Source organism: Stegodyphus dumicola, chromosome 4 (genome assembly GCF_044657685.1).
Source record: "Stegodyphus dumicola isolate Sdum_Otavi_A_Nest chromosome 4, ASM4465768v1".
NCBI classification, from domain to species: Eukaryota; Metazoa; Arthropoda; class Arachnida; order Araneae; family Eresidae; genus Stegodyphus; species Stegodyphus dumicola.
This window is the reverse complement of record NC_140771.1, coordinates 245486025-245513715: the sequence shown is the minus strand read 5'-3', so window position 1 is coordinate 245513715 and position 27691 is coordinate 245486025. Positions and strand designations below refer to the sequence as shown.

General features: G+C 33.6%; 1 protein-coding gene across 11 annotated transcripts in view; it reads left to right on the top strand.

Annotated features, from left to right (window-relative positions):
* The window catches only part of LOC118201985 (uncharacterized), a 156826-nt gene that overhangs the window by 26240 nt on the left and 102895 nt on the right, over window positions 1–27691 (top strand). For 5 of the 11 annotated variants that reach the window (XR_015040901.1, XR_015040905.1, XR_015040903.1 and 2 more), the window contains exons 1-5: window positions 5318–5569; window positions 7598–7707; window positions 9940–10562; window positions 14515–14697; window positions 23814–26120. Coding sequence is in view for 4 of the 11 variants with exons in the window: in XM_085816168.1 (XP_085672294.1) it covers window positions 10020–10562; window positions 14515–14697; window positions 23814–26120 (3033 nt within the window). In the remaining 7 variants the exon portion in view is untranslated. Of the gene's footprint in view, window positions 1–5317; window positions 5570–7597; window positions 7708–9939; window positions 10563–14514; window positions 14698–23813; window positions 26121–27691 lie in introns of those variants that run through there. The other 6 variants (XR_015040902.1, XM_085816168.1, XM_085816169.1 and 3 more) reach the window with 4 other exon arrangements.

The following is a 27691-nucleotide window of genomic DNA, read 5'->3' as shown; positions in this document are numbered from 1 at the left end:
GAAATTGGTATCAGAAATTAAAATCTCAAATAGCGAAATTTGGGGGGAGCACAAATCGGAGAATTTGGAAAAATGTCTAAAGCATATTTTTATAAAGACGCAGATTAATGCATTACTGAAAAAGAAGAAAAAAATCAGGTGGACTAGTGAAAATATTTCACGTTGCATTGTCATAAGAGCTCTGTCATCTTAAAGCTATGATTTTTGGAAATAAAAAAATTAAGAAAAAAATTGTAATATCTTTACCTAGTATTATCAAATTAAAGAAATGGTGTTTATTTTATTTTTTAATGTTTTCTAAATTTTAGTCCAAGAATTCAAAGTAATGTTCTTACTCTAAAGAAGGAAAGAGGCGAATATTTGTATTCTGTAGAAGAAATATGCGTTCTCAGTTTCGACGAAATGCATATAGATTGAAAACTCTGCTATGACTCTAAACTGGACTAAGTTGGTTCTTTTCAAAATGTGCAGTTTGTTTTAATCAGAGGTCTCATTTCGCGCTCTGCCTCAAATTACTAAGAAACCGCGTTTTAGATAGAGGATTTGTTTTAGAAGATGTAACTGTTTTAAATTTTGATATTATTAAAGAGGTTTTAAATAGAGATTGAGAAGAAATCAAATTGTGTCACAAACTAAAACCAAATTATTTAATGGTCAAGGGAAACGAGAAACAAAAAGTCGCTCCAGAGAAATTATTATTTTCAAAAAATACCGCAAAAGGTATACTCTACCCCACAGGAAATCAGAAAGCATCTGACTTCTATGAGTTAATCGATAATATCTTCGGTATTATGAACAGTACCAAAATAGTACCAACAAGAATAACAAGTATTTAACAAACAAATTTTGCTAAGTACTTGTTAAAGTTATTCTTATTGTATCCTTTGTAACTAATTATTGATTAGATTTTGTGCTAGATTAGCATTCTAGATAAAATATAATAGTATAAAACATCAAAGTAATTGGCATAAAAAGACCTGCTTCCTTTACTCACACTTTTGAAAAATTAAATAACTGTTTTAGGTACTCTGAATAAAGCTATTTTGTCAAAATTAAGGTAACAATCTTATATACATTTATTTAATTGTAATATAGATATAAGTATAAATTACAAAATAATTTAAAAAATATCTATTATATTGAATCGGAAGAGAATTATAACAATGTAAAATTTACAATTAGGCAAAAAATCAAACGTAGGTTAGCAGAAATGTTGCCATATATGTCATATATGTTTAAACCTATGTCAATGTAAAGTTGTTTTTTGAGTAAATTTAAATAGCTGCTATTATAGTTATCTTAGAAGCAGTATAAAAATTCTCTCAGTTAACATGCAAATAAAGAAATGATTAGAAATAAACGTGCATTAAATAAAAAAAACTGCAAATAAAAATAAAAAAAAAAAACCACGGAACTTTATGTTAAAAGAGTAGCACATTTTATCTATCATTTTAAAATTGAGTAAGCATTATTAAATTTTTTAATGGTTCAGTCTAAAATGCATAAAGCAGTAACGTTGCCTCTTCCAAATTATAGCTATCTTTCACACACAGCTCATTTTAAACGCTGGTTCAAAAACGCTAATTTCCAAGCTGTGAATTATATTGGCGCGCTCAGTGTCATCATGGCTACGTCATCACTTCTCACTTTCTGCTTCAGGGGGAAAAGCTCTATGAGCTAGCCCTTCTCTTCTAAGTCCTGATAAGGTCCATGGGCTGACGAGGCTGACGTCATTTCTTTGAAGCTCCGCCTTTCCAGAGGCTATAAAAGGACTCGCAAAGAATATCGGGGTCTTTTCTTTAATGTAACGATGCAGTAAACTTCATACAAGAAATTATTAGTAATTCTTTTTTATTTACTTCGGAGATCTGATTTTGTAACTGCTATTTCTCCTGACCAATAATAAATGGATCCGGTTTTTTAAACTTATCGTCTGATAATTTAAGCTACGACTACATCTATATTTTTTCACCAATCTATTTATTCCGGACAAAAGCGGGTACATCATATATATATATATGTGTGTGTGTGTGTGTGTGTGTGTGTGATATCTATTTATTTACACGGTGTTGCCATTGCTTACTTTGAAATCGTTCGTTAAAGTTTTACAGAATGTGAAGTAGGTAATAAAACAAATAAAAGTAGGTAATAAAAATTCAAGCATTTGGTCTTCCAGATGCTCATGTTCGGGTGGAGGATTACATTATTGAAAATTTGATGGCTCTAGGTACCGTCATTTTTACACAGTGCGAGAAACATACCTGCATTCATGCCGATTCTCCTTTATGTAATTTCTTATAAAATAATGCAGAGCAATAATATATGGTGGCAGGAATTCGAAAAGTGATTCAACGCAAAATCCCGTTTTGAGACTAAAGGCCCGTTCACATTTGATACTCAACGACGCTATCGGAACTAACCCGGCGCATGGAACCAGTACCTCCTACATTAGGAGGTACGGATGGAACACGGCTCTACTTAATCTAGCTCGTTCACACTTAGTGCTGTAGAAGTAACGAGAAATTGTGTACCCGTATGTATTCGTTACTCGGTGAACCAGTACTCGTTGCTATCGTATCGTTACTCGTTACTTTCGGTAAAATCGATCGGTATCCGTATTCTGAGCCTATTTTATCGGTCTACGGGCCTTGAAATGTCGCATCGCATTGAATCACGTGAGCTATTCTGCCTCGCGGGAACTGAGTAGTTTTGCGTCGCATTTTTGGGTAGAAATAAGTCACTTTGTTTTGGCTATTATTTTTTAATGCACTGGATATGATTAATTATTAAATGTTCTATTGCTGTCAGGGCTTAGTTTCTAAAGTCAGAAGCGCCTACGGAAGGCCGTCAGGAAAATAGGAAAAAATAAATAAAGAAATGAAATAAATATTACAATAATAGCATTAATTAGTAATTAAAATAATAAAAAATTACTTATTAAAAAACTTAATAATTAAAATAATAAAAAATAGTGATTAAAATAATGAATAATTAAAGTAACATAATAATTAGCAACTGAAATATAAAATACTTATAAGTAAAATTTAATAGAAATGTAAAAAAAAATAAAAATTAAAATAATTCTTAAATTTATGATGACTAGTTAAATAATAAAGTAAAATACCAGATCTTGTCTTATTGGTTGAGTATCGTTTCGTCCTTTCTCATTTCATCCCCAGCTCGAAAAAGTGTTATTTCGTTCGCTGCCTTTCCCCCCCCCCCCCCAATGACATCTTTCCAGTTTCATCCGCTGTTTGAAAAATAGGTATTTACTTAACGATAAGGCGAACGTCTGTTTACTTCAATTAAAATGGTTTAGAAGAGATGACTGTTTCTACTTCGACTTAGCTTTTGATTTTTAATACTATTTAATATTTTATGCAGACAAATTATGTTGAGCAGAATAATGAATTTCAGACGTGTTCAAAAAGTGTGTATCTGAATATAATAACATTTTTGTTATATAGTATCCATTTTTTTAATTTCACACGTTTCTAAAGCAACAGAAGTACGGTATCACTATTTTGGCGCACACATCATAAACGTGTATAATTAAGATTAATGTTACATTCTTTATTAAAAGTAATAGGTCCTCTTTAAATGCAACCATTCATGCTTTTAGAGGATTTTACATGTGGTGGTCTTAAAAAAGTGATGTTCACTAACAATGTGTCTTTATGTTCCCAAAAATACAGATCTCTTAAAAAGGTGACCTCTTAGAGATGTCGTAAATAGATGATTTGCTATTATTATTTTACAATAGATAATGGAATTAATGTCAATAACATTGTCAATAACTCGAGGAAGCAAGTTTAAATACGGTGCAACAAAAATGCAGAAGTATTTTAAATGACGAAAATATTCATATTTTGTCAATGTCAAATTTTAAAAAGAATTAATTTTGGACAAATTATGAAATCTAACTTTTAATGTCGTCTTCTGGTTTCTATATTTATATCTGGCAAAGTTTTATACTCGTTATGAAAAAATAAAAATACAAGAAGTTTGAGTCCCGTAGGACAAAGATTGACCGGGAAATTTAGTTTCAAAATTTGCAATGTTTGATGCCATTTGTAACTTGCCTTCGGGTATCGCTTAATCAAGTTAGAATAATTCGAGGAAATAAGTTTAAATGAAGTGCAGCAAAAGTGAGCATAATTTAAATAGTCGTAGAAGGAAGTCATGCGGTATCCATATCAAATTTTCACTTTTTCATAATGACCATAAAACTTTCCCAAATACAAGTACAGAAATTGGGAGACCGCATTAAAGATTAGCTTTCGTTATTTGTCCGTTATTCGTTATTTCGTTCGCTGCTTCCCCCCATTCCCTTCATCAGAACCGCTAATGACGAAAGGGTGAAATTTCCCCGATTCATCTCCTTTCCAAAAACTCCTTGTTGAGACTTATTTGTTGAGACAAGGAATGCTATAATTTAAATGTCAACTTTTACACTTAACAATATCATCGATAAAAACATTTGCGCATGTATAGGTTAAGTAGGAATTAAGAAATTTAGAAAATCTATAAAAGGTAAGGAAATTTTTATGTTACTTTATTAGAGATAATAGCGAAGCACTAAATATTGCAATCAGTGTTATTTCATAAAACTATGAGTATAGCTTTATTCATTTAAGAAATGGCCTACCAGCGGTCGAGCTGTAAAATCGCTGAACACTGGTAGTTCCGACCTGAGTTCGATCTCAGGCGAACGGGCTGGCTTCATGGCCGTTTTCGTGGTTTTTTGCCCGTACTAGCTTACAAGTCAGCTTACCACGTACCATACGAGCCAGCTTTCCTAAGAAAGTGTTCTATGAAGGCATTCTTCCTCTTAGGCACATAGCCCTAGTGTGTTTTGTCATAATCAACTAAACCAAATCATTTAAAAAATATATCAGTTGATCACTGCTCAGTGTACATCTACTGTTTGCTTACAAAAACACTTTGTAAAGACATTTCCACTATTTTGCTAATAATTCTGGAAGGCTCATAAAATCCGAAATTATGTTACACTAGCTAATGCTTAATACAACAAAAATCTGCTTAACTTGCTTTTGTGTCTATGGGAAACGTAAGTATATGCAGAGATAAATGCGAGTAACGAAATGAATTTGTGAGTATCGAATCGGTACTTCGAGTCAACCGATGTACCCGTTACTCAGTAACGAATACATGCGGTTTGCTCCAGCTGTATTCACACTTACTGGAAGCGTCCACTGCGACAGCCAATAAGCGCGTCGGAAATCCGCGCGCGCTTTACATTTGGTAGCAGACAGTCTTCGCCGTAAATCTTCGAGCGATAGAGCGACATTTTTTTTTTTTTTTTTTTTTTTTTTTTTTAATGGTTCGATCGAAACGTGTGGTGAGCAGAAAACAACGAAAATATATTTTGTTGCGGAGTTTTCTTCTTTCAGCATATGTATTGTATAAGACTTTAGTAAAAAAGGTACGATGTGAGTGGGTGAAATCCATTTACCAGCAGAGAGCAATTAGTGGACATCATTCTGCTTTGCTACCTCATCTACCAGAGAATTATCATGACTTATTCTTCAATTTTACGAGGATGTCAGTAAGTACAATTTTCATTCAATATAACAATAATATAGTTATGGTATAGTAGCATTTCCCAAAATTTCAAATTTTAATATACAGTTTTGTTGTAATCCATGCTCATCGTGTTTCTTTAAGAGCCTGCTAAACATCAAAATCAATGAAGGAGATTACATTTTCTGCTTCTTGCAAAACAATAAATTGAAAATTGCAATTTCTGCATTTTTCTTAAACATTGAAAATTTAAAAATGCATAAAGAAGAAGGATGATTAGTTATTTGTCATTTCCTTTTAAAGTGTGATTTGCAATATAAAATGAAAATGCTTAGTTTATTTGCTAATTGAACAGTGCTAAGAATTGCACAAACTCCGTGTCCATGTACACATCGATCTGTTTTCACTTAAAAAAACATCAGAGAATTGCAGAATCTCGGCAATGCGCACTGCCTTGACTTTTATCGACTTACCTTATTTAGAAATTTCTGCATCTGCAATCTGTGCTACACAAAATTCCTTAACAGCATCCAAAAACTTTCTAAAGTTATCTGAACTAGAATATGCATACTGCCGTCGCCACATAAATTCACAAAAATAAGAGTAAAAAATATCCTATGTAGTGCCGGACTGTCGGTGGTATTTCTTCCGAAAATTCCTTTTTATTATATTCCACATGCCTTCGATGGTGTTGAGATGAGCTCCGGTTTCTGCATCATTAAATGTCACTGTGTGATTTACTGAGATGTGAACAAAGCCTTTATCAAAAAGACAGTCGTATGACTTCCAGCAGTTGGATATGATCATTGTTCAGGTAAAATAATATTACCAAACACCCATTTTACCATGCAAAGCACAAGATACGCAATGTACTTAAACACATCGTGTTTTTTTTTTTTTTTTTTTTTTGCACGATAATTGCGGTATTCAAATGGAACAAAGAACTAATCGACCTCTAACGCAGAAATAAACCCTTACAAATATTTTCCCCCATCAGTCAAACTCACCTCAATGATGCAACCACCAACCACTCATGTCTTAATAGGGTTTCTATAACCTTCAGTTACTCAGGTTACTATAAATGAAGCAACAATTTGGCAATAAATTAAACAACAACTTGGTGATAATCCAAGGGGCACCCTAAAATATAGACTAACCCAAATTGTAAATGTAAGTTTAGTATTTTTTCATTTACTTCAAGCAGAAAATTCATCTTGGTTTCGATAAATAAGGTTGCCTTGATTTTTCTCATATTTCAAATTCTTATTGTCACTTCTAGTGATGGGATATCAATTATAAAAAAATGAGTTAACTACCCTAACTATTTTAGGAAAAACATATAGAAATATTTATTAATAAATAGATATGTTAAAGATTTTTTTTTTTTTTTGCTTCAATGCGCATTGTATATTAATGAATGTATGATAGATTAAGTAGTAGTAGTAGCAAAATTAAATTAAGCCGTGCAGATCATAATAAAACTAATAATTCTGTACGTCTTTATTTTCCCTTTTTATTCAGCTCTAACCCATACCGAGTTGTCCGAAGGTTAGTAATAGTGTGCATGAGTAGACTTTGTAATAACTTGCTTGAAGTAATACTGAATATAATTTTAATAAGCATTTTATGGCATTAAAAAGGTCTAGCAGTGATTTATTAAGGTATGATCAAAACATTCCAAGTATACACACTGTGTACACACATTACATAATAATATGTAAATTTTTATTCTTTATCTTTTGTACAAGCTTCCTCCCCATTCTAGAATAGTAGCTTAAATATTTGATGAGTTTTAGATCCTATAGAATTGTGTTATGTTCATTGCATTTCAGTGACCTTTTTTTAATTTCATGAAAAAAATTACTGATTATTAATGGGAAAAGCTGAAATGTACACTATCATAAATAAATGTTGTATCGACAGGATTATGCACGTATATAAAATTATTGAAATAAAACAAATTTAAATTAATGAAATATACAGATGTTTAAACTTTAATTAAAAAACTTTTTAAAATTTATACCTAAATCATATGTTTATATTTAAATAATAGGGCAATCAGTTTGATCAGCTGCTTTCCCTGATTGGAACGAAAATTGAAAAGAAAACGACTCGTTTAAGAAAGCCTATTTCTCCATCAGAAAGACTGGCACTTTGTTTGAGGTAAGTAAAGACTCATGAATTCAATAACCTCTGTGGTTTCCATTAATTATGTAAAAGAAAATGTGTGTGAGTATGTACACACACACACATATTTTCCATATGTATGCATATATACAGTGGCATAACTAGGGTGTGGCAAGTGGGGACATCTGTCCCCGGGCGCAGTATCTCAGAGGCACCAAAATGATGCTACGAAATTTTGTAATGAAATGTTTTCCATTATTGGGACACAGAAAGGGGCACAAATTCTTCAGTTGCCCCCGGGGGCTGGAAACTCTAGCTACACCCCTGCATATACAGTGCAAAGTCTCTAATCCGAAATAATCTATAACCCGGACCTCAAAGCAACAAACTTTATGCGCATACGTAAACATATAATGCGTTTACGCATGAGCGTTTAATATATAATGGACGATATAAGCTAGGCTAAAATTATCTAAGGCATTTCAGTTAATGTTGCAGATTGCGTTGGTCCTTAATCTTCTAATTGGATCCGGCTTATTATTTTTTGCTGACTGTTAGAGCAATTTTATAAAAATTAAGCTTGATCTTTCGATTATGTCAAAAAGTGTTTCAAATTCTGGAGCTGCCAAAGGATTGACAAAGCGAAAGCATGTTCCGATGTCCATCAAACAAAAACTGGAATTGTTGAAAAAAATGGATAAAGTCTGAAAATTATATGCATAAACGTCTCAAAATTATGCGAGAAGTACGACATTGGAAAGTCAACTGTATATGACATAAGCAAAAAGAAAAAGGAACTTTTTGAATATTTTGTGGATTCCGACACCCCACTTGGAATGACTAACAGAAAAAGGGTTTGTTATGCTAAAAGTGACAATCATGACAAAGTGATGAATGTTTAATAAAGTAAACAAATAAATATTAAGCTTTTTTTTTTTTTTTTTTTTTTGTAAATTTTGATACCCTTTAGATTATAATTGCTCTTTATTTCATAAATTACGTTTTCATATTTTTAAATGTATAATTTCTGCATGCCATCTACCAGATTTAAATTGAGGATCTATAATCCGGAAAAACCCCTAATCCGGAATCGTCAAAGTCCTGATGAGTCTGGATTACAGACTTTGTACTGTATACATTGTTTCTTTATTTTTTGTAAGGTAAACTAAATAGATGTATGTAAGATGAGGGAGATGTTAGATGGATACTGAGTTTGTGCAATTCTTTGACTTGTTAATTTGGCTTTGTGTAGCGGCGATTTTAGGTACACAAAGCCAAAATAACAAGTCAAAGAATTGCACAAATTCGGTATGCATGTATCGCCAAAAATCACCAATGGGTGCCCATAAATATAATTTTACCCTTCTATTTGCTATAATAATATGCCTATGAAATATCAGGCACATCTTGTGCTAGTATGCAATAGCTGATATTTGTTTTTGGAAAGTTGTGCTTTTCAATTATAATTGCAATTATCTATTACTAAATATAAGCAAAATGAGTTTACTTTTCTATCATATATACTATTGGTCGTTTTTTTTTTTTTTTTTTTTTTTTTTTTTAAAAACCTGCTTGTTTTGAAAAAAGTTATTTAAAACACATTTTGAGTAAAAAAAGTAAATAAATAAAAGTTCTGAAAATAGACTCGCATAAATATTCGAACAAACAGTTTATGAACTAAAATTACCAAAACAAGCTTATGTTTAATAACTATTACCTCAGATTTTTTTTTCTTTTTTCATGTGTACAATGGCAAACCAGTTCAATTGTACAGATATTTTATTTCAGAATAAATATGTATTATTTATTGCTGATATTGCTAGATGTCGAGTTTTTTTTTTTTTTTTTTTAAGGTTTTTAGCTATTGGTGGAACATATGCAGATCTTTCCTTTAGAATTGGCAAATCAACAGTATGCAATATTATACGCGAGATCTGTGAAGCAATTTGTCAGACTTTAGGCCCATTGTGTTTGAATGAAATACGTGAAAATAATGAATATATTATTTATTACATTTGTGGCATTACAAATAATGATATTTAGTGTACTAGTTTAACACCATAAATGACAAAATGTAGTGTTATTTTTTAATGAAATTTGATATATGAGCAAAATAATATTTTCTCTGCATTGAAATTTTCTTCTTAATAGAAAATAATTGTGATTGTAATTTATGATGTCTTTATTACATATTCACAAAGATTCATGAATGATGAAATTTTATAAAATATGTTTTTATTGATAGTGTTTTTTTCCCTTTCATTATAGGGAAACGCATTGCTATACAAGCCCTACCAAATGCAGGATCGTCCTATATAAATTATAAAGGATTCCACAGCCTTGTCTTAATGGCTGCATCTGATGCTCATTATAGATTTTTGTATGTGGACATTGGAAATTATGGGCGAATTAGTGATGGCGCAGTTCTTGACAATTCTTCACTAGGTCGAAAGTTACAAAACTCAAATTTTTTACTTGATCCAGCATTGCTTCCTGAAAGTAACAAGGTTTTGCCATTTGTTTTTATTGCGGATGAAGCATTTCCTTTAAAAACAAATATGTTGCGGCCATTCCCAGGGAAACTCCTTCCTCAGAATAAAAGAATATTCAAATATCATCTGGCAAGGGCAAGGAGGTGCATCGAGAATGCATTTGGAATTTTGATGGCTCGATGGAGAGTACTTCAAAACACTCTCAACGTTCAGCCAGACAAAGCAGATAGAATTGTGTTTGCTTGCTGCTGCTTGCATAATTTTCTCATGAGAAACGAAATGGGTAAGGCTGCGAAGAGCTACTGTCCATTTGAATATGCAGATTTTATGTTTGAAGATGGATCTGTTCAAGAAGGCATGTGGAGGCAAGACGAGGGCCATTTACAATCGGTCGACAAGGTGCCAATAATGCTACCGAATGTGCAGCTGCCATTCGAGAAAGATTCATGCATTATTTTTCTGTTTTCTTTATGTTTCTTTTTGTATGTAAATTGTGTGTTATTTAAGCTAATTTCATATGTTTATTGCATATTAGTAATATTCTATAATAAAAAGACATTTTCTCTTTGCAAGTAATATATTATGTAGCAAAAAAAAAAAAAAAAAAAAAAAAAAATGAAGTCAATGAGCATGGGAGAGTTGAAGCTATTTTCCCAACTCATGCAGTAAGCTCAGAAAACCCATTTTTGCTTTGTATTTTGCCTCTTTGCTTAATTCTTTAAAATCCGGTAGCATACTCAGTAGGAAATTTCTGTCGGGATCATCATCGTCTTTTTCCGTCAATACCGAGATAGTACTTCTCATGAAATCCAGAATTTCATCTGTTGCATCTTTTTTCCTCTTTTTATTGCAGACATTGGATGCTGAATCGCCATTCTTTAATGCAGATGTTTTGGAGCCTGTCATAGCAGCTTCGCTGCTAAAATCGACCCTATCTGTCATTGCCTCTGTCCTGTCTGTCATTATTGACAGACTTTTCTAAATCGGTGACACCCCTTTCGTCATCAGAAGGAACAGTGGCACTCAAGTCGAATTCTGAGTTATGTATAGAACTATTGAGGCTTGGCTCCATATTTTCTTCCATCTCCTCATTCCAAGTATCATTAGTGATTGTCCTGCAAACAACAGTATGTTTCAGTTTACAAATTATTTTACATTTGTAAAAGGGGAAACAATTCTAAAAGCTTTTAATTTCTATGATAGTTAGAAGCAAAAATATTTTCATGTCATTGATAGAAAACACAATGGCACTCTTTGATATGGTATTAGCAACAAGCAAAATTAATTTAAAATAATTTCTGGGTGTATCTAACATTCTGTTAAGTGCATAGTCCATGATGCTTGCATAGTCCTTGCTCCTAACATGCTTTACAACTAACTGATGGTGTAAAATAATTTAATTTTAATAAAGGTGAGACATTTTCATGTTCTCTGGCATGGCAATCTGCAATTAACGCAGAAACGGAAACAACAGAAGTTCATTTAAAATAATTGACATATCAGTTCTCCATTGAGTTAAGCTCAGTGGCCATTTACATTTGACCTGTAAATTCAACATTTAGAAAATGCTACAAAGTCGCATAAAAAGTAAACTTCATTGCTACCTATGTTTCATATTCCCCCAAAAGAGAGTTTTTTTAATATGAATATTAATGAAATACTCAAAAGTGAATTTTTAAGAAAAATTTCCTGTTTGATTTGTTAGTTATTCTGTTGTTACAAATTCTGCAATTAGTTACATTATTAATGCAACAAAAACATTGTCATTAAATGCATAAAACAGAGTATCAAATTGTTTTAGTCAAACTATGATTATTTTATTATTAATGAGAATAAATATTAATCTTTAGTTGAACATATAAAAAAAATGGGTATAAAAGTATTAAAGATAAATTATGTATGTAATCATTGAATACAATTTGTAAAACACAGGAACAAAAAGCGAACTTGATAACTGAGTTAAAAGTATTTTTTAGTAAGGGCTCTTATTTTTCAAAAAAATTTTCATAAAATTTTAACTTGAATTTATGACTTTAAGGATTTCTTTCTCCTTATATTTAGAAATTTAGTTTTGTTTTAGAAATGTGTTAAGATTTAGACAAACAGATGAATCTTTGGTATATATATTATTTACATGTCATATACATGATGGCTAACAAAAGAATATGCCTCTTTAGAGGACTTTCTACAGAAAACTGGCTTCTATTCACATAATGTGGGCTAAACCAGGCATCGACAACTTAAGGCACGCAGTACTATTCTCAGTGACACTCTACACCGCTCTTAAGAAAGTTATCAGACAAAGATAAATCTTCCTGTATTTTTTCTCTGCGCTGTCAGGAAAGCTTAGTTGCCAGAATTTCATCACAGTGCTTAATTTTTCTAATGAACACTTTTGTTAAAATAATACATAATAAAACTCTGTTCTTGTCTTCTGTTCCCTAACTCTGCATGCATTGCTGCATGAATCAATTTGTTTTAAATATTTCGAACTGTACGGCATCATGAATCATATTGGTAAACTGGTTTGGCACACTACAGCTACAAAGTTCCTACTCCTGGGCTAAACCACGAAAAATACCCATGTAGCTAGTGTGTGGTGTGAAATTTTTACCGAAAGGGCCTACATACAAAGAAAAGTATAGTCGCCTCCAAATGACCATGTATAGTGATAATGATAGTATTTGAGAAGCTACAAACTTTCTGCGCATGCGCATAGGCGTTTACGCATGCGTGTAAGACCTTTATGGCTGCGAATATGCGTGTGCGCATGCGCATAATACGTTTACGCGTGCGCGTTTAATGTAGAACAGACGGTATAAGCGAAGCTAAAATTATCTAATTCAGTTACTGTTGCAGATTGCGTTGTTCCTTAATGTTCGAATTGGATCCAGCTTATTATTTTTTGCAGACTGTTAGAGCAATTTTATAAAAGTAAGCTTGAACTTTCGATTATGTCAAATAGAATTTCCAATATATATTTACTAATATGTAAAGGATCTACAAAGCGAAAGTATGTTTCGAAGTCCATTAAACAAAAAGTGGAATTGCTGCAAAAAATGGATAAAGGCATATTCTTTGTTTCTCTAACCATTCCGAAATCTGTTTATCAATTTCACGCTGCTCTGTGGCCGGGGGGGGGGACGCTGCGGCACGCAATGAATTGGAAGTTGATCTGTCGGCACTATTCTTATCTTTAGAGCAGATGTTTTTATTTTGTTTGGCTTATAATTCCTTACTAAATGTAGTATTTCATCTCGATGTACTCCGTCTATGATATGATTTAAGTCAAATTCTTCGTCATTATAATTCGCTTCTGGTAGTGAAGAAAGTGACACAGAGGTTATTGAAAATGAAAAAATTTCGATTGACAAATTAGTCGGTATTCTCGACACAGCAATTACAGGACTTGAACAGCGGAACTTTGTAACTGAACAAGAAATTATGTATGTTTATAGAATTAAAGAGAAAGTATCACATAAAACGAAGCAACTTAAACAACTTACATTGAAAGAAATGTTTAATAAAGTAAACAAATAAATATTAAGCTTTTCTTTTGTAAATTTTGATACCCTTTAGATCATAATTGTTCTTTATTTCATAAATTACGGCTTCATATTTTTAATTTTATAATTTCTGCATGCCATCTTACCAGATTTAAACTGATGATCTATAATCCGGAATCGCCGAAGTCCTGATGAGTCCGGATTAACGACTTTTGACTGTATATGTTCTCAGAAATACTGATCACTTTCAGAACTAGTCATCTGAAGTAGATGGTCATTATGATTGAGGAAATTATATTTTGAATATGAAGACCAATGAGTACAATAACGGTTAATATGCTCTAATAATTCATGAAAATTGGATAAGCAAAAAAAGTCAGAATGATCATAACATAATAAATAACTAGTTAAAACCATTTTATCTCAAAAACAGCATGAGGCAACCGACTCCACAGCCCTGGTCGTCAGGCTAAGACACCCTGACCAGTTTACACTAGTTGGCGAATCTTCAGACAACTTCCCCATGCACAGGATTGAACTTTCATTCGTAATAACAACTAAAAAAAGCACGAACGTTCCAGTGAAAGTCAATAAATTCGCCTGACATTCTGTAGCAGCGCAGTTTGCAATTAAGAACGATAGTATTTATCTGATAACTTAACTTACATAAACTTGACTGAAGAAATTATTGTGACGGAATTTGTCAGATGATATTGTAGCATGCAAATAAATGTTTATTTTTTAATGGAACTTAAGTAACTCTCACATATTTTGCAAATATTGTTTTTCTAATTTTGAATATTTTTTTAGGTGTAAATTTCTCATTCGTTTGCTTGCTGTTGTAGGTTATTGGAAATACTGGAGAAGGTAAACATGAAGAAATTTTTTTTAAAAAACGAGGAAAATTGTTCTATTTCTATGCTGGCCAATGGAAGGAGAAAGGTGTAGGATATATACAAATTATCTTTTACAGAAGGCTTAAAACCGCATTTTTAAAGATTACCAAGCAGAATTGTACGCACCTGATGGTAAGCAACATTATTTACTTTTACAATGTTTAAGTCACATATTTATGCATGTATGTATGTGGGTAAATGTGTATAGTTTGATAAATCTACTTTTAAAAATGTTTTAGGTCAATTTCTCATTTTAAATTTGTTTCGAGAAAACTGTTTGAAATTCGTATTAATAGTTTGTAGAGGCTTGCCTTCTTGAGAAGCATACGTTAAGACGAGACCCTAGCTGGATCTGAGCGACTTATTGCTATGTTTAATAAGAAAACAGAAAACAGAAAAACGGTTTAAAAGACTTTTTTTTTTTTTTAAATTAAGAACTCAAACCATTTAACAGAAGGTACTTCTTGTACTTACTAAACCCAGTCAGCATACGGCGCAACTCAAAAGTAATGAACTGAAATTAAAGCTAAGTCAAGTTGTAAGTTAGCCAGAGGCTACACAGAACTGATTAACGCGCAAGTTGGCGTGACAAGCATTATTGGCAAGAATAAAGAAACGCCGAAGACAGACTCCTATCACATAAATTCAACTAGTAATGTGGCCTTCAGCATGAAGAACAAGCTGTGTTTATGGAATTTGAATTATACCTTATTCTTTATTCTTATAGTTACTATTTTTGGCGAAATTCCTTATGAGTTTAGCGACTTCAGCAGGTGTATCTAGGGACATTTGAAAGTGAGAGTTGGCAACCATTGACATATGCTGCCGTCATCAAATTAAGAATAGTGGGAAGAGGAATTCTTTTTCCTTCTGAATTACAAACTTGTACCATTGCAGTTGCTAATAACACATTTTTCTTCATGTCAAAGACAACTTGATTGATTTTTATGAGAACCATCTGCAATTTTGTTTATGATTTCGTCATTCGATGTTTTCCATTTTTTTTTAACACTGAACTTAAAATTACATTTTGGGATAAAACGTTTCTTACTAAAGCAGTTACGAGACTACCGGCTATTCTCCATCACAGATGCTCTTCGGTCGTAACCTTCGCCTGCCTTGTGATGTCTTGTTTGTTCACCCTCCGTTTGTGCCTTCATCGCCTGAGACCAAGATCTTCCGGCACGGTGTGAAGTGATGCACAGTTTTGCACAAGAGCGAGTCAACATGGTGATGGAGAGGATGAAAACCCGATTTGACACAAGTCCAGGACATCGTACTAATTCAGAAGTCAAACAAGAAAAATCGGCATTAATTTTCAAAATTTTCACAGGATCAGTTTCGATGGTTTTACCGAACCACCATTCTCAGCTGCAAAACCGCAAATGAACAAGATAAGAAATAATCATTAGATAAGATAAGAAAGCATGGACAAGAATAAGCAAGTGGTGCCATCTGTTGGTGAAACCAGAACTAAAGCATAATTTCTTTAAAGGCCAAAGGCAAAGATGAATTGGAATTAGGATCGTTAACAAGAACAGAAAGATTTTTTTGAATGTGAAATGCCTCTAGAAAATCCAGTTCTCCAATGGAAGATGATTTTTGAATAATTTTGGCAGCAGAAAAATTGAAAGTGTGATTTTCGGACCAACAATGTTGAGCAACAGAAGACTTCTGTTTCCTTTTTTCTAACATATGCCTCATGTCCCTTGATGTGAATTTTAAGGCTCTCTTAGTTTGGCCAATGTAAATTAAACCACACTGGCAAGGAATCCTGTTAATACCTCAAGAATTCGTATCCCTTAGCTAAATATTTAGTTTCTAGATTTTTCAACTCTATTAGACAATAACATTTACACCATAAAAAATTCAATAGAGTTTAAAAAAAAGGTTAAAAACATTTCTCCTAAAAATTTACTCATAGTTTCTTTTGATGTAAAATCATTATTCACCAATGTTCCAGTAGAGGGTGCATTAAGGTGTCTAGAAACCAGACTTCACGAATTTCATTTCTCTTGTATCGAAATTGATGAGCTAATTTCTCTCACTCAACTCTGTTTGAAGCAAACACATTTTGTTTTCCAAAATAAATATTACAAGCAAACTGAGGGATTAGCCATGGAAGCCCCCTCAGTCCCATCCTGCCTGATATCTACATGCATTATTATGAATCAAAATTGTTTGAAACTTTAAACTTCCTGGCATGGTTCCGCTACGTAGAGAATACTTTTACCCTGTTTGAAGGTAATAAAGATGATTTAAATAAAGTTCTTTCAACAATGAATTCTATTGATCCTGCTATTCAGTTGACTTTTGAACTTGAAACTTGCAATTCTCTTCCATTTCTTGACATTCTGGTCACACGTAACACATCCAACTTCAGTACTACGGTTTACCGTAAACCTTCATCGGTTTGCCTTCCACCACACGTTAAATCATGTCATCCGACTAAACAAAAGTTAGCTTCATTTTATTCCTATGGTTTCTGTGCTCTTTAAGTTTGCTCCTCCAAACTAGCCCTTGATGAAGAACTAAATTATTTAAAAGCAGTAACTATTGACAGGGGCTTTTCACCCAACATTATTAATCAAGCAGTTAAAAAATTCTCATCTCAACACACTAAAAGGTACACTCTTGTTTTAGGAGATTATAAAAATTCTGTTGTCATTCCCTTCTTTCCATCAATTAGCTATAAAGCTGCACATATTTTGCAGAAATTTAACTTTCGGGTTGTTTATTCTCCCGTCAATAAAATTCCGAGTTCCATACTCAAGGACCCCATTCCGGATATGAATTCTTGGGGTATTTATAGTATTCCTTGCCAGTGTGGTTTAATTTACATTGGCCAAACTAAGAGAGCCTTAAAATTTCACGTCAAGGAACATGAGGCATATGTTAGAAAAAAGGAAACACGGAAGTCTTCTGTTGCTCAACATTGTTGGTCCGTTGGAGAACTGGATTTTCTAGTATGTTTTAGTTCTGGTTTCACCAATAGATGGCACCACTTGCTTATTCTTTTCCTGGCTTTCTTATCTTATCTAATCATTATTTCCTATCTAGTTCATTTGCGGTTTTGCAGGTGAGGATGGTGGTTCGGTAAAACCATTGAAACTAGTCCTGTGAAAATTTTGAAAATTAACCCTGATTTTTTTTGTTTGACTTCTGAATTAGTACTTATTTGGCGTGTAATTGTGTCTTAATTACAGACATCGATTCATCGAAGGTGACAAGGTGTGTTTGTGGAATCCGATTAAACGGAAAAGACTCTCATAAACTACAGTCGCCTTGGGATTGTGCTTATACAGTCCTAAGCAGGCTGAAAGACGTCTTAGTTCAGATCCGTTAGTCACCAAATTCTCTGGTGCTATTTTTTTTTTCTGAATTTGTAAATTGATGCATTTAGTTATTGATTTAGTATTTCATTTGTTCTGTACTGAAATTATTGTTTGAATATTACATGATTTGCCTTAATTGTAAGCATGGCTTCCTGTCCAGGGATTGTGCTGCCGGTGGCGGCAACGGGGGACGACTGGGGAACTTTAGTACATTTATATGTGAAACTGTTGTATTTCTTCAGCGTAATGTAACATGAAAAATCATAGAGAGAAAAGCTACGTCGTAAAAGTAAGAATACGTGGGCAAGTGCATTTAACATTGAGTAAATGGTTATCTCAGAAATTTGACGAGATATCGGGAACCTGGTAACGGTTTTGGCGATTTATTTTGTCTCCAAATTTGGTGAACATGGCTGCCATTTGGCGGTATTTGGTTTCGTTCCTTATATCACCGTAATAACTATTGTAATTGATCAATATATTTGCTGCAACCATAGTTCGACCTTCATATTGGCTTCCAGTAATTTCGAGAAGCAGAAGGCAGTAGAAATATTTCGGAGGTCGGTGAAAATTATCCAAGACCGGAGAAAGCATCTGCTTTCAGTTGTTATTGTTGCCATTTGTTAGTTCCGTGTGAATTGAGATATCTTCGGTTAGCTATCTCTTCAGATTTGCTTTGGATTGTGTTGTGTTTGACGTACTTATTAGTTTGAAATATATTTACCGATTGTATTTTCGGATACTATGAACACCTGTACGAGTATTTCTGTGGAAAAATCCAGAACGTTAAGTGCTTCTTTTGATAAAATAAATTTTATTAACTTATCATCATATAAATTTTATTAACGCACGCAATCCCATCTTTCTAGATATGAAGACAGTACTTAATGACTAGCACATAATGCAAAAGAATGGCAAACATAGTTCATTTTAAATGCTGATGATGCATTTTTTTTCATGAATAAATGCGCTCTTGTACCCTTTATAATGAAAGAATTATCATTTTGAAAGCTAACGAGATAACGCAATGAAATGTTTTTTTATGGAATGGTATTTAATGGCTTGATAAAGCCCTTAAAAAACATCAGTTTTTATACAAATAACACAGCTATAATAATAATACATCAAATAACACATCCGTAACATCAAGTGGCATCTTTAAGATAGAGACTTTAGTGTCCTTCATCATACTGCTGTCTATTAAGATATAATATTTTCTATCAGATCACATTGCGCAAATGGATATTGTGTTGAGGAATGAGTACAGGAATTGTTTACTGTGCATTTGTGATTTCTTGTTTTTCATAATCCTTATCGCTTTTTATATCGACATTAAAAAATTATATCTGCACCCTGATGAGAAACAAGATATTAAATTTTGCATGTGATTTTCTTTGTCCAAGAAATGATAAATTATACTGAAAAAGTAGACTGGTTAATGTAAGATGGGAATATTGGAAATACTTTAATTTTTCTGAAAAATTATTTTTTATTTGATCAAGTACGAGGGCCATCCAGGAAGTAGATTACCTTTCCGTCTGTGTTCGCTAGGGGCGGGGCTAGCGCGGCCATCTTGGGGTCAGAGCGTTGCGCAGCTCAGTCTGCATCTAGCCGTGCTAGTGAGAGGTTCGTGCTGTGCTCCGTTCAGATACTGTGACGGTTTGAAATGTCTGCGTTAATTGAAAATCCCGCGAGCTGCGAGGTGCGCTCAGTAATAAGGTTTCTGACTGCAAAAAACTGTAAACCGATAGAAATCTATCGGCAGCTTCGTGAAGTGTATGGGGACAACATTATCACTGAAGGTGGAGTGCGTCAGTGGGTCATAAGATTTCAAAATGGCCGAACCAATGTTCACGACGAAGATCGAAGTGGGAGACCCAGCATAGTGACCGCCGAACTTCTCGAAAAAGTCGATGCTAAAGTCCGTGAAAATCGAAATTTCACAATAACGGAACTTTCTTTGAGTTTTCCACAAATTTCGCGAAGTTTGTTGCACGAAATCATCAGCGAAAAGCTTGGTTACCACAAGTTTTGTGCAAGATGGAAGGCAAGAAGTGGTAACGAAGTGGTTGAAGGCGCAGGCGGCCGAATTTTTCGACGAAGGAATTTCCAAGCTCGTACATCGCTACGATAAATGCCTTAATTTGTATGGTGACTATGTAGAAAAGTAGTATTTGAGTGTGGCTTTCATCTGTATATAATAAAATTTGTTTCCTATACTTTGTTTATTTTTTTATTCCAAAACGTAATCTACTTTCTGGATAGCCCTCGTATATGCATTGCTTATGTAGGTTTAAGATTTCACGGAGAACGATAGATGTCTTTTTAGGATGCTCTAAAATTTTTGATATTTGTTCGAGTTTCTTTTATTTTATCTCTTTTTTAGAATTAATGAATTGAACAAAATATTATTTGGTAGATTTTTTTGAAGAATAAAATGACGTCTTCTATGTACATAACAAACATTTATTTAAACTATGAAGACGTTGAACAGCAGAGTAGAAACATGATATTACACAGCACTTAGCACTTCTCTCTTACATGCAATACTCACCATTGACTTTGGCTAACTACATACTAAGTATAAGTATTACGCAGCAGAGAACTTGCTTATCATGCGCATGCGCTAGGGGAATCAACGGCGGTTGCCAACATACCCCCTTTCGACGTTGATTCTCCTATTCCTGAAAAGTAAAACAAAATACATATTAAACAGTATTCAATCCTATAATTGTACAACAGTTTTGATGTTTAACGGGAGTCAGGGGTTTGGTTAACACATCAGCTCCCATTTCACTGGTAGGTATGTATTGCACATCTAATTCACCGCGTTCATATACTTCACGCACAACTTTCTTGTTTTCAGGTCTGTTTACTAATTCCCAAGCCTTTTCTTGAACAAGCGAGTTATATTCTAACAGCATGGCATTATGCCAATTTTCAGCATATGGTCCATTTAATGCTTCTTGCACCGTAGGATTAATGCTTTCCTCAACAGCATTTTGAGTTTGTTCATTTTTATTTACAACTGTATAGTGATATTCCTTTTTAGGCCTTCCTGGCACACCTGTTTTTATTTTCTTGGGTCGACCAGGCATCCTTTTAATCAGGATAGGAAGCATTGATTCACTATCTAAATCATTACCGCTTTCCTTTTCAGATTCAGAGCCAAGTGGCGACTCGCTACCGTCCAGAGGTGATGATTTTTCACAACATGTTTCACAACGAAGGGCAGATTTATTTCTTGCTCTGAGTCATAACTACAGCAGTTTTCAAATTCATTAATAAATTTTACATCTCTGCTTATTATCACTTTACATGCCTCGGGATCCCAAAGTCTATACGCTTTTGATTCATCAGAATAGCCAATAAAAATACATTCTTTAGATCGAATATCAAATTTGCCTATTCTTGGCCTTTTATTTAGCGAAAATGCTTTTTGGCCAAAGGTTCTGAAGTGAGAGACAGCAGGTACTCTGCCAAACATCACTTCGTAAGGTGTTTTTATTTCGGGTTTTAAACCTCGCGTTGGGCAGCGATTTCGAATGTAAGCAGCGGTATTGACGGCTTCGGCCCAGAATTTCTGAGGCAGATTGGATTGCAATAACAAACATCGGGCCATTGAAACCAAAGTGCGATTTAATCTTTCGGCGACGCCGTTCTGGGCTGGCGTGTAAGGAGTGCTCATTTCGTGTTTTATTCCCGCATTATTAAGAAATTTATTAAAGTCTTTCCCTAAATATTCTAGCCTGTTATTGGTTCGCAGGATTCTGATTTTAGAGTTAAGTTTATTTTCAAAAGATGCTTTAAAATTTCTGAAAGCTTCTTTAACCTCATCCTTAGATTTCAGAAAATAAACACGAACATATCGAGATTTATCATCGATAAATGTTGCGAAATAAAATGATCCACCGATTGATTCATGGGACCACACAAATCAGTATGAATTAGATTCAACAATTCAGTACTTCTATATTCAGATTCTTTTGGAAGAGGGGTTTCGGTTTGTTTACCCTGAATGCATACCTTACAAGTAGAAAGAGAGTCATTTTGAGAAAAAGAAAGACCTCTAACCATGTTATTTATTTGAAGTTTTTTAAGATCATTTTCATTTAAATGGCCAAATCTTATATGCCACTGATCTATTTCTTTAGCAATTGATACAGATTCAAATATTGGCATGACAAAATAAAGATCATTTTCGCGTTTAGCTAAAATTACTGTTTCGTTATTAGAATTAATTATTTGAGCACATTTTTCTTTGAAAATTACTGAAAGATTATTTTCAGTTACTTTAGACACTGAGATTAAATTATTTTTCAAATCAGGTACACACAATACATTTTTGAGTTTGATATTTTCAGTTTTAGAACCTATGCAAACTTTAAATTTAACAGTTCCTTTTCCAATAGCTTTAACAGTTTTATCAGCAGCTAATTTAACATAAGTATCACCTACCTCGTGAATTTCTTGAAACAGTTCCTTGCTGTTACACATATGCGATGTGGCACCACTATCCAGACAAAAAATGTCTTTAGAATTACTATTAGTGCATGCTACGGCTTTTTCTCGCTCCAAGGAATTCCGAATTTCTGTAGGCATCGCAGTTTCACTGAGGCGTTTGCTTTTAGTTTCTTTATTTTTCTTCCTACGTTCCGATGCTCTATGCCCATAGATATGGCAGAAGTTGCATCTGTAGTTAACTGGATACTGTCTTCGGTTTGCAGACTTATCTGGTTTCGGTTTAGGAACCGGTCGTTGAGTATACTTCCGATCTTTCGAATAGAACGCATGTTGTGGTTCAGAAAACGATGAATCTTTATTTTTGCGAGCGTTAGCTTCTTCCAACAGTTTAATTTTCAGCATTTCTGGCGGATGCAGTTCATCACGAGATTCGATGGCTATTCTAAAGCTCTCATACGAGTCCGGTATGCTATATAAAAGCAATATTGTAAGCAAATCATCCGCAATGCTTATTTCCATTTCTTTCAGTTTGTCCACAAGAATGAAAAAATCATTTAGATGAACAGTCATTTGTTTAGAATCACTAATTTTTGTAAAAAGCAATTTTTTTAGAATTGTGGCCTTTCTAGCTGGTCCCTTCGATTCGTAAATAGAATGCAATTTACGCCACAGTTCGTGAGATGTTACACAATTCTTTACTTGCGGAAGTTCGCTGGGTAAGATGGATAGGATTATATCCGCTCGTGCTTTTTGGTCAGTAGTTTTCCATTTAGCAAATTCTTCATCACCAGGTTCTGGTTTCGGAATTTTCCCAGTTACATAGTCCCAATGATCATTTTTAATCAGTATTGCTTCCATTTGCAACTTCCACGTATCAAAGTTGTCCTTGTTTAGCTTTTCAATTGACACTGTAGTAGGCGTTGTCATTTTGATTTCAATCGACGCAGCTTGGCTTTCCCGAAGAATTTAACAATGGTAGTTGCACTGCACAGTTAAGCGCTATCTGGGCCCATAACCTATGAAGAATAAAATGACGTCTTCTATGTACATAACAAACATTTATTTAAACTATGAAGACGTTGAACAGCAGAGTAGAAAAATGATATTACACAGCACTTAGCACTTCTCTCTTACATGCAATACTCACCATTGACTTTGGCTAAATACATACTAAGTATAAGTATTACGCAGCAGAGAACTTGCTTATCATGCGCATGCGCTAGGGGAATCAACGGCGGTTGCCAACATTTTTTAAAGAAGTTTGTTTATAATAAACAAGATAAATTGTTTCTATTTGGTTCTTATTTGATATATAACTTATTTGATGAGAAGGGATGAGAAAACACCCGGTATTGGAAAGTTAAGAATATTTGTAATCTAAAGCTAGAAAAATGATTCAACATCATGGGTATTTATAAATTTTTATTAATTTTTTTTTCTGTCTTTTAGGTTCCAACATATTATGTCTACCAGCGTATTTCGTCTTGTATGAAAATTCATCCATTTCAAAAGTCCGACAAAGCCTTCAGTTGGTTTGCTGAAAATGAGCTGAGATATGAACATTTATGCATTTGCTTTAAAACTGTCGATATTGCAGCGGCATTCAAGGCTGCCTTTGAGAAAGTGTTAAATATATTAAAAGAAAACAAAATTGGAAATATAACTAATCCAGTTATCAAATCTACAACAGATACTTATCCTGTTACACAGCAGCCATATGGAACTCGTTCGTTACCTAAAGCTGATTCTTGGACTTGTCCAGTTTGTTATACTAATAATGCTGCTGATAAACTTGTATGTGTTGCATGTCAAGCCAAGAAGCCTGGTTCTCAAGCTACTTCAGCTTCTAATAGTATAACTACTATAACTAGTAGTACAAAGTCAAATGCAAACCTTTTTACCTTCAACATGAATGCTGCATGTTCAGTCAGTTCTCCAAAGAGTACTTTTAGTGGTTTTACATTTTGGCCTAGCGCAGTGCTTAAAGAAGTAAAACCTGCTTCTACTAGCATACCTATTGCATCAAGTTCTGGTAACTCAACTGCGAATCAGTTTACCCTCGGGGAAAATTCTGCAGTTTTTGCATCCGTCATTAATCAAAATAATATGTTTGATGGTTTGACTTTCTCTACTGTCCCAATGATAAAAGATAAAAAAACTGTCTCTCCTAGTATATCTGTAGCAACCAGTACAAGTAACTCAACTGCAAATCTGTTCAGTTTCAACCAAAATTCTGCAGTTATTTCGTCAGTTAGTGAACAAAGAAATATTTCTCAGGGTCTGACGTTTTTTACGGGACGAAGAATAAAAAAAACGAAAACTGATACCAAAGCTAGAGGAACATTAGTTGCTTCAACAAAATCTGAAAAGTGCCAAGCTAGTTCATATTTTGGATTTTCTTGCGTGTCTTCGCACTCCACAGCTGTGACTTCATCTCTTGCAGGTTTAAAACCTGTCTGTCATTATGACAGGAACCAGTCTGTCATTACTACAGGAAGATCAGCAGCAAGTACTGAAAATAATATATCAAAAATGAACTCTGTGTTACCGAACATCAGTTTTGTTAACACCCTATATTCAAGAAGCTCAGAAAGTTTTGCTACATTTTCAAATTACAATGTATGTGCTTCGAATTGCGCCTCTTCATCAAATGTTTCTGCTTACAGTTTACCATCACATAATAATGTCTCGACTGAGGATCAGAAAATGTCAACTAATATCATTAATGATTTCGCTTACAAATTTGCGACAGCTGCTGAGGTTAAACCAATTGTTTCTCTGCCTGCTTTAGTTGAGGTAAAGTCTTCTGAAGATGAGAAAGAGTTGTTTGGTGAACAAGCCAAATTGCTCCGATTTGACTTTGATGAAAAGGAATGGAAAAAGTACTGTACTGGAGAGTTAAAAATATTGTATCTTAAAGCTAGAAAAATGGGTAGGATTTCAATGCGAACGGGAAAATTATGTACTAATCAGTACATCTTTCCTCATATGCAGCTCACTCCATTAGCAAATAATAATGAGGCTTGGATTTGGTATGCGGAAGATGTTTCTGATGGAGAACTGAAGAAAGAAATGTTTGCTGCGAAATTTAAAAGTACAGAAATAGCCCAAGAGTTTTTAAAAACTTTCCATGCTTGTCAATCCAAGTTGGATGAAATAACTGAGGAAAAGAAATTACATCTGGATGATAAATTTCAACCAGGTGCATATATGGGGAATAAGAAAATTTTTGATGAACAACCTAGTACTTGTACAGAAAAGGCATCTCCAGGCTTGCTGGGCACTATCAAACATTCTTCAGTAGGTTTTCCTTCTGAAATAAAACCACTCACTCAGTCAACAGCTCTTCCATTTTTTGGATTGTCATCTGTTGCTGAAGCAAGTGCAACTGCAGGTTTTAAATCTGTTTTTCCTGCGAATAATGCTGCCCGTGGAGGTTTAACTCAAAAATCTGAAATATCAGAAATCAAATCTGTCCCAATACCTCTTGCAACCGATTCTTTTGAAAGCTCGGCATCTCTATCCAAGTTTAATGTAGACTTATCAGCATCAAGTAAAAAGTCTGATGCCAGTCTCTTTGGAAGTATTGAGAGGCCAAAGGGATGCGAGTTTAACTTTAAAGGTAGTCTTTATGGTAATGCAAAAACATTGATGGCATCAATACCTACACCATCCTGTATTGATGATGATGATGAAGAAGATGAAGAGGATTCATTTGATAAATGTTTACCGCCTGATGTTCCTTTACCACCTGAGGTAATTCTTTTTTTATATATATGCAAAAAAAAAAAAAAAAAAAAAAAAAAAAAAAAAAAAAAAAAAGCATTTAATTTTCTCATCCATGCTTACTCACTCATGCATTAGTGCATATATTAGACAACCTCCCCTGTCAGTCAGCCCTTCAGCTGTCCAGCCCGTACCATCGTGGAGGTAGGGGTGTCTACCAGCGTTTGATGCATGGAATACCGCATACAAATTTTAAATGCGATTTATTTATTATCAGAAAAGTATAATTATATGAGCTGTTTTATTATAGTTAACAATTTATGTGGCAGTATGAAATTAATTAAGTTTTAGAACTAACTGTACTTTTTTCTTTTTCTTCATTTTTACATCCTTGTATGGAGTAAAGGAAGTATTTGTAATCGCAAAAAATTCCGGGTATCATATTTCAGCAAAAATATCCATTTTGACTGCTCTCGAAGCCATTTAAATGATGTTTTTGGGTGACATCCGTACGTATGGACAGAGTAAAGGACTCTTTCCAAAACGAAATGTAAAATGGAAGAAGAGACTTTTTTTGTGATGTTTGTACGTACGTATGTATCTTGCATAACTCAAAAACGAGTGTGAACATTGAAATTTTTTATATAGAACTGCTATAATATGTAGTTGTGCATCTTCCTTTTTCGTTGCAATTCGCCATCCCAAACATACATGTATATATAAGTAAAGACATGTAAAACTTAAGTAAGAAATTTAGAACCAGTTTTACACAAAGGCAAAAAAATTCATAAGTAATCAATTTAAAAAAACCTTTAAATGTATAAAAGAATTTAAAAAAAAATGTCAAAACTAAAACACTTTAAACAAGCAAAACCCTTATTCAAAAAATTAATGAAATTTATTTTCGGTACCTTAATTCTCGAAAATACTAGCATGATTATATCATGTTATTTTAAAATTACTTCAAAAGAATAAAGTTAAATTTAATTTTAAATAATTCTCTTGCGCCATTGCTGCAAGGAATGAAATTTGAATTTAACAAACATTCTTTATTCGTTAATGCAAACAAATAAATGATTATTTATTGTTGCAAACTAATCTGATTGTAGATATCTGACTGTAAATTCAAATGTTATTTTAAAAATTGTTTTTATATATATATGTGTGTGTGTGTATACACTGAAGTGCCACTAAATTGGGTATAGACGCTGCTATGCAAATTTTGTAGTGCTGCGACGCATTTATGCTCACGTGAGGGCTTTGTGGTAACTGAATATATAGCTAGTGCTATAGTTGTTGTTAATCAGTTGTTTCAATTACCATTCCAGGTAAAACTTCTGATTGCTAACAGATAGCAGGTACTCGACGCTGTTATATATGTTGACTCGTGAAACATAGATAAATTACTGTTTATAAGATTAAGTTAGATTACTTATACATAAGATAGTAAGATAGACATTGATGCTACATGGTTGGCGGCAAGTAACGAGAGTGTGATGCAGCACAAATACCGTGCACTTGCCTAGTTAGTCAGGTTAGAGGCACTGCCATCTATCAGCAAGCAAAGTAATTAATATCTAACATGACCTTTTCATTTATAG